At 53.3% G+C, this 14,595-nt stretch overlaps 1 protein-coding gene across 1 annotated transcript in view; it reads left to right on the top strand.

The window, feature by feature from the left end:
- Positions 1-14,595, top strand: part of LOC101069368 (insulin receptor substrate 1-B) — a 29,104-nt gene that overhangs the window by 2,074 nt on the left and 12,435 nt on the right. Inside the window, 3 exon segments of the mRNA XM_011606690.2 lie at positions 6,850-7,151; positions 7,407-9,110; positions 9,112-10,582. Of these exon segments, the coding sequence (XP_011604992.2) occupies positions 6,850-7,151; positions 7,407-9,110; positions 9,112-10,582 (3,477 nt within the window).

Here is a 14,595-nt window from a genome sequence, read left to right as displayed (position 1 = left end):
GTGTCACTTCCTGCGTTCTGCCAGCGCGGTAGCGGCGAAGGGCCGCCTGCTGTGCAAACGGCAACACTCGCGAGCTTCCTCCTGCGGTATGTGCTGCACTTAAACTTCAAACGAGCAGCCGCGCACATGATAATGGGAGGGAGGGACGGAAGCTTTTGTACTGGGAGTGGGGGGGTGGGGGGGGGGTGAGGGGTTCAGGGACGCCGCCGATCGCTGTTTGAGCTTGCACGTGCAAAAATAGCCAAAGATGCCCGCGCATGTCTCACCGTGAAGATTCCTGCCAGGCATAATCCTCCGCTGCTACGCACAGTTAGACGTACCATGATGAGGCACCACAGCCAGAACACACACACACACACACACACACACACACACACACACACTCACACTCGTCCTCGTGGTGAGACAGCCTGCAGACAGAGAACAGCGTGAAGCTGATGATCACAGCGCCGGAGGAGCTGCGGCGTCTTCTGCTGCTGCCATGAAAGAAAAGCAGCGAAATAAGCCGCTTGTCAAGAAGACGCCGCGCGGATCGGCGTTTATCTGTCAAAATTCCAGGAGTGTTTCACCTAAATCACTGAGATTCCAAATATTGAGAATTATTTGGGAACTTTTTGCAGAATTAAAGTGATTCCTCATCCAAATGTGATTCATTTAATTAAAGAAAATGCACTTCCTTGTGAGTCAGTATAAGTTTCCCAACAACGTTCTGGAACACACGGGGAGTTTTCTCACGCCGGCTAGAAACAAAATGGCCATTCGGACCAACTGGAGGCTGCAGATCAAGACTAGCGCGGCTTCGCCTCCTCCACCCTGGGTCTGGGAAACTCCCCACGCCGGCCCGGGAAGTGGAATAACACAGGCCCCCTGCCACCGCCGCCACCCCTCGAGCTGGCGGTAATCCCACAAACAGAAGCCGGCTGCTGCGCTCCGATATTAAGATCCTGGTTATTTATTCAGCTGAGTCCAGTAAGACCCTTCTTGACCGCGAGTACAGTATCAGACCCAAGGGCAGCTATTTGCTAAAGTATTAGGAGTCGGCGGAGCGTGTAAAGGCTTAACCTCGACGGAGACGAGGCCGAGGTGCTGCCCGTCATCGGCGAAAGTTGTTGCAATGTAGCCGCCCTCGGTGAACTGAAGGGTTACCGAGCAGAAGATGCAAAATAAGCTCTGGAAAAAGCACTGAAACCAAGAAAAAACTGAAAGTGGGATGGTTTTATTTTGACGGTCGGAGGAAATTTGTTAAATTTGGGTTTCTTGATTAGGAGGCAACGCAGCATTTACCTCGAATTTGTTGTTTGTTCTTGTCAGTCCCTTCCTGGAAGTAGGGAAACAATCTACCGCTTTCGTTTTTTTAGATTGTCGCCTACTTGTGCGCCAGCTAATTGCACCAGTTAGCTCCAAATACTGGAAAGGAATTTCCACAAGCATCATTTTTTTTTCATCGGGAGCGGCGCAGACTCGCCACGCTAGGCGTTAGCCTACGGTGTGGGGGGATAAATCCAAATTGAGGGTGTTAATCTAAATGCTTCATAAAGCAACCGCGGCGCTGCTGCGATCAACAGCAATAACTGCGGTTTAGAACGTTTGCTCGTGTTAGCATCTATTACACATATTTGTTTAATTAGCTGATCCATCTCTCTTGAATAGTCCTTGATGCACAACAGCTCATCTCAGTTCTTCCCTGCATCTTCCTGCTAGCCGCTGCTAAAGCTTAGGCTGCGCTAGCCCACCGGAAACGTTGATTAATGAAAACATAAAGAGACAAACTTGGAAACTGTTTTGATTTACGAGCCGTTTAAGCACAAATGTCAACTGCGGTTCCAGTTTCCACGTCTTGGGGGTTTTTAGTGCTTTTTTTTAAACCGTCATTTACAATCGCTCAAGTCGATATGTTGTGTTTTTGGAAACTCATCTTGGCGAGGCAGCGAGACTGTAAGTACGGCGTTCATCCCCATCGGGTCTGTTGTGATCTTGGGAGGATGGCTGACGTCTCTGCGCTACAGTAAATCTCCATGGGAACGTGGGAAACACAGAGAAACAACATCTGTTTCTCAATAGAATGAAACTTATTATTCATGTGTCTCGCTCAGCGCGTTCTCTCCCCGGGTTTGATCTGTGCATTGTGTCACTTCTGACCACCACAAGCACTCCGAGAACAAACAATTCCGGGTCAGCTTGAGCTCCGAGTCCCCGCAGATCGGGGCCGAAGTCGGCGATGCGATGACATGATGCCGTTTCCCTCTGCTTGTTCTGGTGGAGCTACTGAGCGCTGAGCTGCACTTAAGCACCCCTCATCTGGCTAATTAGGCAGTAATTACAGTCTCGAGGGAGACGCGGACGCTGGTGGCACGGCAGCGTCTGTGTGTTTAACCAAGCCGGGGAGGCGAAAGCCATTAAGTCCTCATCCCGTTCACGCACGGGTTTTGAACGTGTGGCAATTATCCAGCTCAGACTGGACCGAGCAGCACCGTTGACTGATCCCAGAGCAGTTTAGGCTCTGAGCAGGCAGCTGTCATGACCTCTTTCCTTTGCGTAACCAGCTTGCGCACGATAACACTCTATAATTTCACTTAACGCCACACGGCGGCGCGGGCCGGCCTCGGGTTTGAGTGACGGCAAAGCGTGGCCCCGGGGGCGCCGAGGTCCAGCGCAGGTCGAGGGAGAGGCTTCGATTGCACGGTTGCTGGTGATTCCAGCCCGTAGGCGCCCTGGCGGTCACATGACCTTGCAGCCACCGAGTGTTCGAGACATTTTATTTATTAATCGTAGCCTCGACGTATCTACAAACGTGAAAAGTGGGGGAAATAAAGTACAAAAACGACGTGAAAGGAACGTAAACGAGCTTCCGCTTGCATCCGGACGCGCGTCCTTAAACAAAAATGCCAAAAAATACATAAAAACAATCTCAGCTCTCTGGATATGCACATTGAAAACTGATAAATCGGGAATACCGACTGCCGATTGGCATTTTTAACCATGTCGCTGACGTTTCCTGTTGCTCCACGGGGGGGGGGGGGGACTCCTCTGACCTGCTCCCTTTACCAAGTGGCTGAGTGTGCGCGTGGCGAAGGACGCCAGGCTTCGGATGCGTCACTGATAAATTTCGTGCGTTTGTGTGCGCGAGCATGTGCTCCGCTGGCTAACAGGAACCACATGTTTTGAGGAGAGCATTGTGTTCCTGAGTGTGGGCCCAGATAGGGATTGTAGGAGGTAGCGATGGATGAAGAGATACTAAGAGGAAGAGGAAAACGGGCGGGCACGGCAGCTGTTTGTTGTTTTTTCTCCTTAAATACCAGGACAAAGCGGCGCACAGCTGCCTCCCATCTCTCCGCCGTGGTGGCTCCGCATGGCAGCTGAGGATGTGGGTGGTGCGGAGGGCACGGGAGCCGAGATGGGGAAGAAAACGGGCTTGTTTTTTCACCCTCAGGATCCTGCGCAACAGTTTGTGGTGTTGGCGCAACATGCCGGTGCAGCGAGGTCACTAAGTTGAAGCAGAAACTAGCGAGAGGCGGCCGTCCAGCGCCAGAGAGGCTTTTCCTGATTTACGGGCCACATTAGCAAAGAAAGATGCGGGATTATACCCTGAGAATTCCAAATGTTCTCTTATATAATCTATACATTCACTGCAGTGGGGCGGATTTCTAGAAATCCCGCATTCCCGCCCTGGCTGTGGCTGAGCTGATGTTGTCCACGGGCCCTGCCAGAACTTGGGACCGCCACTCACGGACGCGGTCCCGGCAGGAGGCCACATTTCAGGCCCCTGGCGCCCACCCCTCAAAGGCGTCGGCCAGGCCAGGGAGACACGGCGTCGCCTGCATGCATGTAAATCATATTTAAGGACCCAGTTTGTGAAAATGGGGTTAGATTATGGCCTCTTTATGTACAGTCCGCATTCTCGAGGGAGGCAGCTGAGCACGGCAAATAAATCTGCATGAATAGACGGCAGTGTTGGTCACGTTGGGTCGCAGTTCCCCGGACGCGCACGCAAGAATGAAAGTTTCATGTGAGGATCGAAGCCGGTGCGTCAGTAGGCCGGCGCGGGTTATTTTCAGGTGGCAAAAATATGCGGAAACTTAAAAGCAGTCGCCTCGTCAGAACCCCTGCGTAAACAAGGTTGGGTCAAGGTTAGCTTGATGTTTTTTCTCTGCACGCATCGCCCTTATTCACGGAGGAAGCGGGACGCTAATGCGTTTTTGTCTCCGGGTCTGTTTTGCACCCCCCCCACACACACACACACACACTGCTGAAGGACGTTCTCGACGTTCTTCTGATTCTTCATCATGACCGACCGATAACCCCGTCAACGTAAAAAAAAAAAAAGGACTTTATTCACTGGAATATTGCAACAAATGAGTGGGGAAAGGGCTGCTGCATGCAGATGTTCACATGCTGTAGCTTTATGTAGCCATGAATGGACGTTCTATGATGTTGGAGCGAAGCTTGGGAGTAAAAGGGGGTGTTTGTGTGATATTTAGAGGGCACAAGCGAGGCTTTACTGCGCTAATAACTCCCAGTCTTGTGATGTTAAAGCTCGTGAAAGAGGGACAGTAAGGACGGAGTTAAACGCTGGATCTTAAAGAAAAGTAGGCGCTTGTCTTGGCTCCGCCCTCACGGCGCCGCAGCAGTTCGATCTGAAATATCACTACACGATTTTATAGTTCTCCGTTGACGTAAACTTCTTCTTTTTGGCAACTTCCCATCGTCCAGCCAACTGGTGCTGGGGTCAACGCGACAGGAAGTGATTAGCTTTTGATGAGGTCATGTTTTGTCAATAAGGGCTACTTTAGCATTTGAAAACTCCCAGAATGGTGCTGTCCCGTTGTGGATCCAAACAAATGATGCAAACTCTTTCGCGCTGTCGCACAGCGCTTCTCCAGTGCGGCGCACGCCGCGGCCATGTGTGGCCTTGAGTGAGTCATCAAGCCAGGAGGGGCGGGAGCCTCCGCGTGCACGCGGCCGCCGAGCCGCAGCCTCCGTGGCGTTCGACAAAACGTCTCTTCTGGGTCTGGAAGGAGGCGCGTCAGACCTTTTTCTTTTTTTTTTCCCCCGCAGTCACAAGACAAAACCTTCGGCCTTCCCAGATCTGGGAAAGCGTTTGTCATTACTGGACATCAGCTGTGGCGTCCCCTCCGTGCCGACGCCCCTGGTCTAGGTGCGGTTGTCACTGAGGACGCACGATCACGTGCGCTGTTGTCTGGCTGGGCTCCAGTCGTCGCTTTAAGCGGGAAACCATTGAATTCGCCCGTCCAGATGTCGTGTCAATCCTCAAATACACCAGATGCGAGTGTTTTAATAAAGCAGGTGCACGAGATCCTCCACGAGTGCACAAAGAGCTTCCTGTTGCTCTGAGAGGAACAGGTGAACCTCATCCGTGGGGGGGGGGGTTCTGCAGACGTGACGCTGATTAATTACGTGTTGCAGATTGCACGTTTTCCTGCTCGGACACACGTAACCTGGCAATTTGAGGCGGGCTCTAAAGCCTCTCCAGGCGGCGATGGCTTCGTAATACCGCAGTTAGCGGCGTGTTTTTATGTTGTTTTTTTTAGTCGGGCTAAATAACACAGCGCCATGATGCTGCCACACGCTGCGCTGAGATTTTTATCAGTTTTTTTCAAGTCGCACTGGATGGAAAAACACACCAAGGGCCTTAAATGTTGTTGCTAGCTGCTAAGAGCCGGATAACAACAGCTCTCACTCGCGTCCCCTTCCGCCCCGTAGCTCACCCCTTTAAACAGACTGTTGGTCGGGTGCCACCATCTCGCCGGTGGTGCCTCGGCTTGTGACCTCCGGACATGCAAGTCGCAACAGAGGAACAGGCTCATCTTCAAATATTTGTGTAAAAGAGGCTTTGGAAAAGTGGTACTTGAGTGGAAAACAGTTTTGTTTAAGGATTTCAGGGTGGTTCTATTTAACCAATAATTGAATCCACCCTGAAATGATGAGTCACGCCATTGTGCTCCTAAAACCGTGCAGATGTGTGGTCCCTTGCGGCTGGAAGTGAAGGAGTTCAGAGGTAAGTCTGTGCTACGGAGGCCGTGTGGATAACGGCCGCGGCGGGTTCGTATAAACCCCAGGTCGTTCTTTGGGCTGATGAGCACATTTCCTGCTCCAGACCTGTGAACAATTCAGTGGCTTAAAACACTAAACAAGGGGTCAGATGCTGCGGTTAAGTGAGTCCTTTGCCTTTTGTGTTGTCTCTGCCAGCTCACACAGAGCTTTCTCTTCTGCTTTTCCTCACCTCCCTAATTCCCCCCCCCCCCTCAATGCAGAACACCTAACACAAAGGATGAATGAAGTCCCTGTCCTCCCACTAACAGACACTGGGGTTTTATTAGTTTCAAGAACCACTCAATTGTCAATAGAGCAGCTTTCCAGGAGAGTTTCGGAGGCTTTCACGTATGAAGAACATTCCCTTCTGAGGGAAATGGGAACGCTTTCCGCAACAGTTGCACTTTTTTTGTCATTGTCATCGATTTGGAGCGCTGCTTTAGTTGTCAACAGCCTCACTTTTCCGCAGTGGTGGCTTCGCTGGTGTGCGTCAGGGGTGTCCTGGCGTCGGTGATGAATGGGCTCCCAGGTATGAGGTCACGGAGCCTGCAGGTACCGAGAGCCGCTCTCAAGCTAACGATGCATGCAGATCTCTCTCAAGAATCTGCAAAATGCTCGATATCAGCAGAACTCACGCTGTAAAGATGTTTACCACCCGCTCACTTGTAAATAGTGGTTGCCCCACCTGACGTTTGCTGATGTTTCAAGGTCGTATCGGTACTTTGCTCTGTCAGTGCCTCTCCATAAACACTCCTTCGTAATATACCTGAATTACCTTTGATTTCTGTCTCTCTGCAGGTAAGAACCCCACCGAGGGCGGAGCTTTGGGAGACTATGGAGTGCCAAACCCCGGACCCGCGTTTAAAGAGGTCTGGCAGGTGAAGGTTTGGCCCAAAGGTCTGGGTCAAGCCAAGAATTTGGTGGGGGTCTACCGCCTCTGCCTGACCGAGAAGACCGTCAACTTTGTGAAACTCAACTCCGATGCCGCAGCCGTGGTGCTCCAGCTCATGAACGTCCGCCGCTGTGGGCATTCAGAAAACTTCTTCTTTGTGGAGGTCGGGCGCTCTGCTGTGACAGGCCCGGGCGAGTTCTGGATGCAGGTGAGCCTATAATCTACATTCCCCTTTATGGGGGGGGAGTCGCACCCGCCTGTCTCAAATATACATTAAGTGGCCTGTAATCATCAAAATGCCTACCGATGAAAAGTAGGAGTGAAATTAAAGGTTAGCGGAGCCACCGGCGTGTTTCTTAAAACCTTTTTGTTAAATCTGTCAAACATATATCACACGGATCGACGCAACTCGCAATATAAGACGCCAAGAGTTGCCGTGTTTAGTTTTGATGCTCTGTTTTAGGTGGATGATTCAGTGGTGGCCCAGAACATGCACGAAACGTTGCTAGAAGCTATGAAGGCCCTGAGTGAGGAGTTCCGCCAACGCAGCAAGTCTCAGTCAAATTCAGGCCCCGGGGGAGGGGCCACAGCTTCTAACCCCATCAGCGTCCCCTCGCGCCGCCATCACCCAAACCCTCCTCCCAGCCAGGTGGGATTCACGCGTCGACCTCGGACCGAGCCTCCCGGAGGAGCAAACGGCAGCGTGGGGGTCAGCAGTGCCAGTGCCTCCCCAACGCCGCGACATAGCTTCCCGAGATCCCGCACCGCCAGCGATGGGGCGAAAGTTGAAGAAGGCATGATCGGGACCACACCGCTACAAGGACCGTGCTCCAGCCCATCGTCCAATGGGGCCTGTTCCACGACCCCAGTTCTCAGGTCAAAGTCAGCTCGTTCGGCGCCTACGACGACTACGAAAACGCCTCTTGGTCTGATGCGGTCTATTTCCACCCCGGCACCCTCACCGGCCCCGAGCCTGTCTTCCAGCTCTGGCCACGGCTCAGAGTTCGGTGGCATAACATCCTCTGCTACAAGTGGTCCCTCTGGAGCCTACAGCCGCATTCCATCCCATCATACATCAATTTCAGGCTCACCCAGTGACTATGGTTCCTCTGATGAATACGGCTCGAGTCCTGGGGACCACACGCTCCTCCCCTCCCCAAGCCTTCCTGGAAGCTCTGTTGGTAGCATGAGCAGCCAGTCCCTTGGTGAAGAGGGAGCCAACTATATCCTGATGGGACAGCGTAGGAATAGCATCGAAGGGGGTGTCAGCAATCACGGGGCATCGCCAGCACCGGGTACGCCGACGTACGGCTCCCACCCCCAGAGCAGGAGAATGGTACGCCGCTCCTCCAGCCGCGAATCTGAAGCTGAGCGTAGGTTGCTGAGCAAACGGGCCTCGTTACCTCCGATGGCACTCGAGAGGTTGGCCCCGCGTCAGCGTAGAGCCGAGGAGCCAGCTGACGAAGATTCGGCTGATTATGCCATCATGTCCAGGAACACCAGCCATGAGTCTTTTACGTCCACCGCCTCCTCCTCACAGAGGGAATGCGCCCTGAGCACCGGCTCAGGGGGCGCGGGAGGGGGGTACTTCGATGTGGCGGGTGAATTGAAAGCCGACGCCACTGGAGTTCCAGGCGGCGGTGGAGATTTAGGCGTGGACAATGGCTACATGTCAATGCTGCCCGGAGTTACTCAGAGTCCGGTGTCCTTGGCCCAGTCATTGGCCGTCTCTGTTCCAGACTCTGATTCCAAACCTGCTGACGATTACATGGCCATGACCCCGAACAACAGCGTGTCCCCTCCGCAGCAGATCCGACCCCCACTAACCTCCGATGGCTACATGATAATGTCCCCCAACAGCAGCTGCTCCCCAGACCAGCGGGCGAGCCTCTCTGGAGGGGCCTGGGTGGGCAGCGGCAGTGCCGATAGCCGAGCGGGGAGCGACTATATGAATATGTCTCCAATCAGCGCCCGTTCCGTTAATGGCAGCCCCCCGCCCCCCGAGCACACTAGTCATTCAGAGACCCATTCTCAGCAACAAGCCCCCAAGATGGTTTATTCTTATTATTCTCTTCCTCGGTCTTACAAGCACAACCCCACGACTGGACATTTTGACGACGGTCCCGGTCGGGGCAGAAGGCACAACGGGAGTTTTAGCAGGGGGATGGGGGGGGGGTCGCTCTATGAGCGTGCATCAGGAGCAACAAGTTACGGTTACTTCAATGGTTGGGCGACACCTCTCATTCTCCTCCTCGTCTTATTCGTCCAGCTCGGCCAGCAGCGAGAGCCTGGGAGAAAACGAGGCAGGGGGAGGCGGTACCGTACCTGGGGGAACTCCGTCCAAAGATGCTAGTAAGCCCCAGCAAAGGCGGGGATCCGGAGGATTGTCAAAGCAAAGTAACCACAGTAAAACAAGACCAGTGAGTCTGTTTGTTGATGTATCTAAGGCTAACACCCTGCCGAGGGTTCGTGAGAATCCCCTACCCCCCGAGCCCAAGAGCCCTGGGGAATATGTAAGCATTGAGTTTAAGGGGGAGAAGTGCAGTCAGGCGGGTGTAGGCGGAGGGTGCAGCAGGGGTCTTAGGCACGGGCTATCATTTCCTCATAGCTCAGGCAGCAAACATTCCCAACACAGGCCAACTTCTTGCTTGGGAAATCTTATGCCTCTTTCCCGTAGCCCTTCTGCCCCCATCACCCCCCCAGCTGTCTCTGAGTATGTCAACATGGACTTGGGTCCTTCTCCTTCCCCTTCACCTGTTTCTCACAATCCACTAGTTTTCCCCGCTTTCCATACCCCTCCCACGCCCCCAACTCTTGCTCATGCCCCCAAAGCCCATGAAGAGGCAACTTCCGGCCTCGGCGAGGAAGGGGCCCCAATGGCCGAGCCCCCACTTAGGAAAATCAAAGAAAATGTCCCTTCGGTGACCGAGTCTGAATCCCCACCATCTTCTGGAGACTACACAGAGATGGCCTTCAGCATGAACACGGACCCCGTCCCGAGGTCGTCCTCAAGCGTGTCCCCCAAGGCCCCTTCTCCCACCAGGACTGATCCTTCTGCTCCAACACTGTCTCGGGGTCTGGACTTCCCCCTACCCAAATCCGGTCCTAATCCGGACCACGGAGCAAAAGTCATTCGAGCCGATCCCCAAGGGAGAAGAAGACACTGTTCGGAAACCTTTCTCGCCGCACCTTCGAGCTCCGCCTCCAGCACTACGTCCTCGTCCACCGTGTCCCTCTTTCCAGAACACACCCAACCCGTGTCCCGCCGACTGGGCTTTGAAAGCATGCTGTGGGGGAATGGTGCTGTGACTGATAACCCCCCCCAGTTCACCCTCCCCGGGCAGCAGCCCTCGCCTGCAAACACCCAGACAGCTTCTACTGAGCAGGGCCTCAACTACATAGACTTGGATTTGGCCAGCAAGGAATGCCCCCACTTGGACCTGGATGGGTCCGCGGGTTTGCAGGCCGCCTCGCGCCTGTTCTCCGTGCTGGGCGGAGGCCCTGTGGTCGGAGGGCTGAGCGGGGCCGTAGGGAGCAGCAGCAGCAGCAGCAGCTCCAGCCTCAACACTTACGCCAGCATCGACTTCTACAAATCGGAGGAGCTGCGGACGCATCAGAACGGCAACAAGGAGGGAAAAGGTAAGAGCGGCGGTTGCTGTTCCTCTGCATCGGTGCTCAGATGGACCCTCTCCTGACCTCAGATTAGAGGCTACAACCTTCCTCCTCTTATATATCCAACTATATAATCTCCCATTCACAGTTATGATAAATCATAAACAGATTTCCACATCTGGAGTGGAACCCTAAAGTGGAACCCTAAAGGCAAGTGTGTTGCCAAAAAGAAAAAAAACCAGTCCTTTTTTTTCCCGCGGTCGCAAACATCTCACAGCGGTGCTACTTTTAGCAAAGGAAACCATTCAGACTCGCCGTTGAAGCCTCACGTTTAAAAAAAAAACCCTCCAACAACTTGTTCCACTGTAAAACTGGTGTTTGTAGACGAAAGCCCCGGAGGTTGATCCCTCCATTACTTCCAGATTTTAAGCTTTTTATTCATGTTTCCGGAGACATTCCACTTTATAAAGGGGAGTTTACAAGCGCTGGACAGCGGTTGCCAGGTTTGTAGTTCTCCCTGTAAAATGGTTATGAATTGAATTCTTTTCCCTTTAACGGGGTTAAATACCCTTTTCACACGTGGCCATCCGCAGGTTTGCTGGAGCTGCAGCGTCTATTCGGGAGGCTCGGGGGTCAACGGGGGCGTGCGCTGGATTCAGATTGTATTTACATTTCTTCCCCGGCTGTGTGGGCCAATTTTGTGTCCGCGGTGGAACGCCGCTTCCAAACAATGCCTCAATTAGGTCACTATGAGACATTTCATCACAGAGGGACTCTGTGAGCCACCGTTTGGACGAGAGCAGCCTGTCGGGCTTAGAAGGGGGGGGGGGGGTTATACATCAGTAAAACACCCTGTCGCTTCTCATGCCGATCCCTGTCTGCGACCTCCACAGGACGTGTATAGCTCATTGTTTCGGACCTGGACCGAACATGTCGTAGCCGCGGCGCCGGGCTCCGGGCGAGCGCCGCCAGGCTCAGCGGTCGGCTTTCATACATTCCACACGTGGACACGAAGCCTGAATACATACGTCGCCGTGTTGGTTTTACGAGAAAACAGAGGCCGGGTTGTCGGGCGCACGCAGGCCGCCGCAGCGGGAGCACATGGGCCGCGGCTCCTGAGTATGTCAGCGGGGCGGCGTGGGGGGGAATGTTACACATTGGCTGTGAATGTTGAGATGGGGGCCAGTGTTTCACTCACACAGCTCTCAAATGCCTCTGTACAGTGTTCCCCCTCCTTTCATCCCTCCATCCCGCCTCCCCTCCTTTCCTCCTCCAATAAATGATCCTTTTGTTTGAGTGTTTTCGCCGCGGTGGGCCGCCGGACCTCAGCAGCGCCAAACCCCCAAGACCGGCCGACTCTCCCCAAACTCTTTTCTCTTGCAGTTGGTAATTTGGGGGCTTTCTGCCCACCATTCCCCCCCCTTCGTTTCTCGCCTTCTCGCCGAGTTTCCTCCGTTTTGAACTCGACTAATTGTCTTTTTCGCCGTCTTTAACGTCCGATAGATTTTTCAAATTCCCTCCCTCCCTCTTTTGCCCACCACGCGCAACATTTCTCAGCCAACCTCTTCCTCTTTGCTGATTACACATCTCGCCGTTTTTACAGAGGCGCCCAAAATAGATGCCTGTACGGCAACACGAAGAACGCCATTTGTGCCGGCGGGCGGCGCCCGAAAGGAGAAAGTGCAGAGTCCCCGACAGCCAGTCAGGCGTAAACGGAACAGTTCAGAAGCGATTCATTATCTTGTCTTTGTGGCTGCTGCTGCTTTTTTGAGAGTTCTGATCCGATCTGTAATTACAGGGATTCCCCCCCCCCCACGGTTTGTGTAGGAAGAGAGCGTCTTGGGGCCGGAGGGCTGAAACTGAACAGCCGTATCGGGTCGTGTGCCAGCAACCGTCCGACCCGAGACTGCTTATGTAATATTTAAAAATATCTTCATGAATTAGATAATAGCGGGCGCGAGCAGTTTCCCTCAGAATAACATCTTTTTTTAATATCTGAAGCCGCTGTTTCTCGGCTCGCGGCGAATATTTTAAGTGTCTTGACGCAGAAAACGCGTCTGCGTTGGTGTTTAACGAGCGCTCAGGTTCAGCCAAAGTGTGAGCGCCAGTAATTGTGAGTGTGTGTGTGGAGCAAGTGCGGCCTTCGGGATCGGGCGAAATATTCCTTTTACGAAGCGTCCGGGGGTTTTTTCAGGATAAATCCTTAATTAATATTAGATCCGCGGCAGCTTCCTGTGTCTCCTCCAGGAAAACCACGTGAGAAACTTTTATTATCCGGGCTTCCAGCTGTCCCCAAACTTTATTCCTTTAACATCTGGAGTCCAACCAGCGTGTCGGGCCCAAAATAACCTGCAGCCTGTTAAAATTCCTCCGTTTGACAGGCGGAAATTTGGATTCAATCTGGAGGTGCGTTCAAGTCCTTAGTTTCTGTTTTGCTTCCGTTAATTTCCTAATCACACGAACATTGTTGTTGTTTACAGGGGGGGGGGTTACATTTGTTTACTGCCGTCTAATTGGGGGGGGGCATGCGTAGCTGATCAATTGGCTCAGCCTTTACTGATGTCATGTCCTGTGTCTGAAGCTGCTGTTTTCCAGGTGCAATTTTGGAAGTTTTGGAAAGTTTTGGGCCAGGAAAAAGTGCGCAATTTCATTTAATTTTTCAGAAATTTCTGCAAATCGTCTGTGTTGGAATTTAAAAAACGGCGTCAATAAAAATGACACAAGGCGCTTCGCCGTAGCGCCTCGGCCCAGTTGGCGCCCAGGCGGCACATTCGCGCCTCGTCCTGAGCCTCCTGCGGGCCAGGAGGAGGTAAACACGGATTAACAGCGGAACGTTCTGGAATCACATGCAGCCGGTTTGTGATGCAGGTCTTATCAAGGCGCACAGATGTTCTCGCCCCGGCGATGACGGCAATCGTGCCCGTATTATTGGCTAATAAATGCAATAAATGATAACGCCGGAGCGAAATGCACATTCTGTTCCCGTCAACAAAGAGCGTTTGAGATTTGGAGCTGGAATAAGTGGCATTTCTGCACCAGCCCTCCGTGCACGTCGCTCCTCTCGCTGTGTAATCCGGGGCAGTAGTAGTGTTATGTAAAGCGCCAACACGTGGCGGGGACTCGACCCCCCCGTGGGGGTGAGGCTCCAGGCCCGCGCATGTGCCTGCACTCCCAGGTTTATCCGTTGTCCTCGCCGCTACGCTTCGCCTTGGCGCGGTGGCACAACGTTCAGTTCCCGCGTGGCAGAACGTGGCCGAGGGAAACGCAACCGCGTGTCTCAGTAATTTCAGTTCCTTTTTTTTTTTTTTGTTCCCCCCTTTCGAGGGGTTAAAATTTCAAATGTAGAGCAGCCAGCTGGGCCGTGCATCCGGAGGCATTTTATGGTTACATAATCCCTAACACGGTCGCAGCCTTGCGTTTATGTGCATAACAAAGTCCTCCAATAGCCGGTTTGCAGCAGCTGATTCGCCGCCAGCGGGAGACGCACGCCAATCCGCGGCTACGCTAGCGCAGCGAGCGGCCTGGCGCCGTCCCTCCTCAAACGTGCTCGGCCACCTCAGGTGTTTTCTTCGGGACCTCCGTTTGGCTTTTCTCTCCGGATTCCGTTCGTGGACGCTTAAGGGCTGACGGGTTTTCGCCGTTGACCTCGCCGACCCTGGCGATGAGGTCATCTCCCTGCGCCAACAGCGCTGCAGCTCTCACCGACACACGCGAAACGCGACGCTAGCACATTCTTTAAACTCTGTGGGTGTATTGTATGTCCAGACAAAAAAAAAGCTACATGACAGATGCTAGCTACGCAAACCGCCGTGTCTTTTTTCAGCCCGCCGCGTCCCAGGAAATTCATAAATACGTGGGAGCAAATGGAACCCTGCCGTCTGTTTCATGTGGGCTTTAAAAATAGAGGACTGTCTGTGCAGGCCTGGCAGCGGCACCACGGACCTCTTTGTGGACACATCAAGGGCTACATTGAGAAACGGGCTAACAGGACCTGGAAAACAGATGCTAGCCGCTAGCCTTTTTTCAAGGTTTCCCCCGCT

Source organism: Takifugu rubripes, chromosome 8 (assembly GCF_901000725.2).
Source record: "Takifugu rubripes chromosome 8, fTakRub1.2, whole genome shotgun sequence".
Classification (NCBI taxonomy): Eukaryota; Metazoa; Chordata; class Actinopteri; order Tetraodontiformes; family Tetraodontidae; genus Takifugu; species Takifugu rubripes.
The sequence above is the reverse complement of the archived record's forward strand: the minus strand, read 5'-3'. Positions and strand labels throughout refer to the sequence as shown.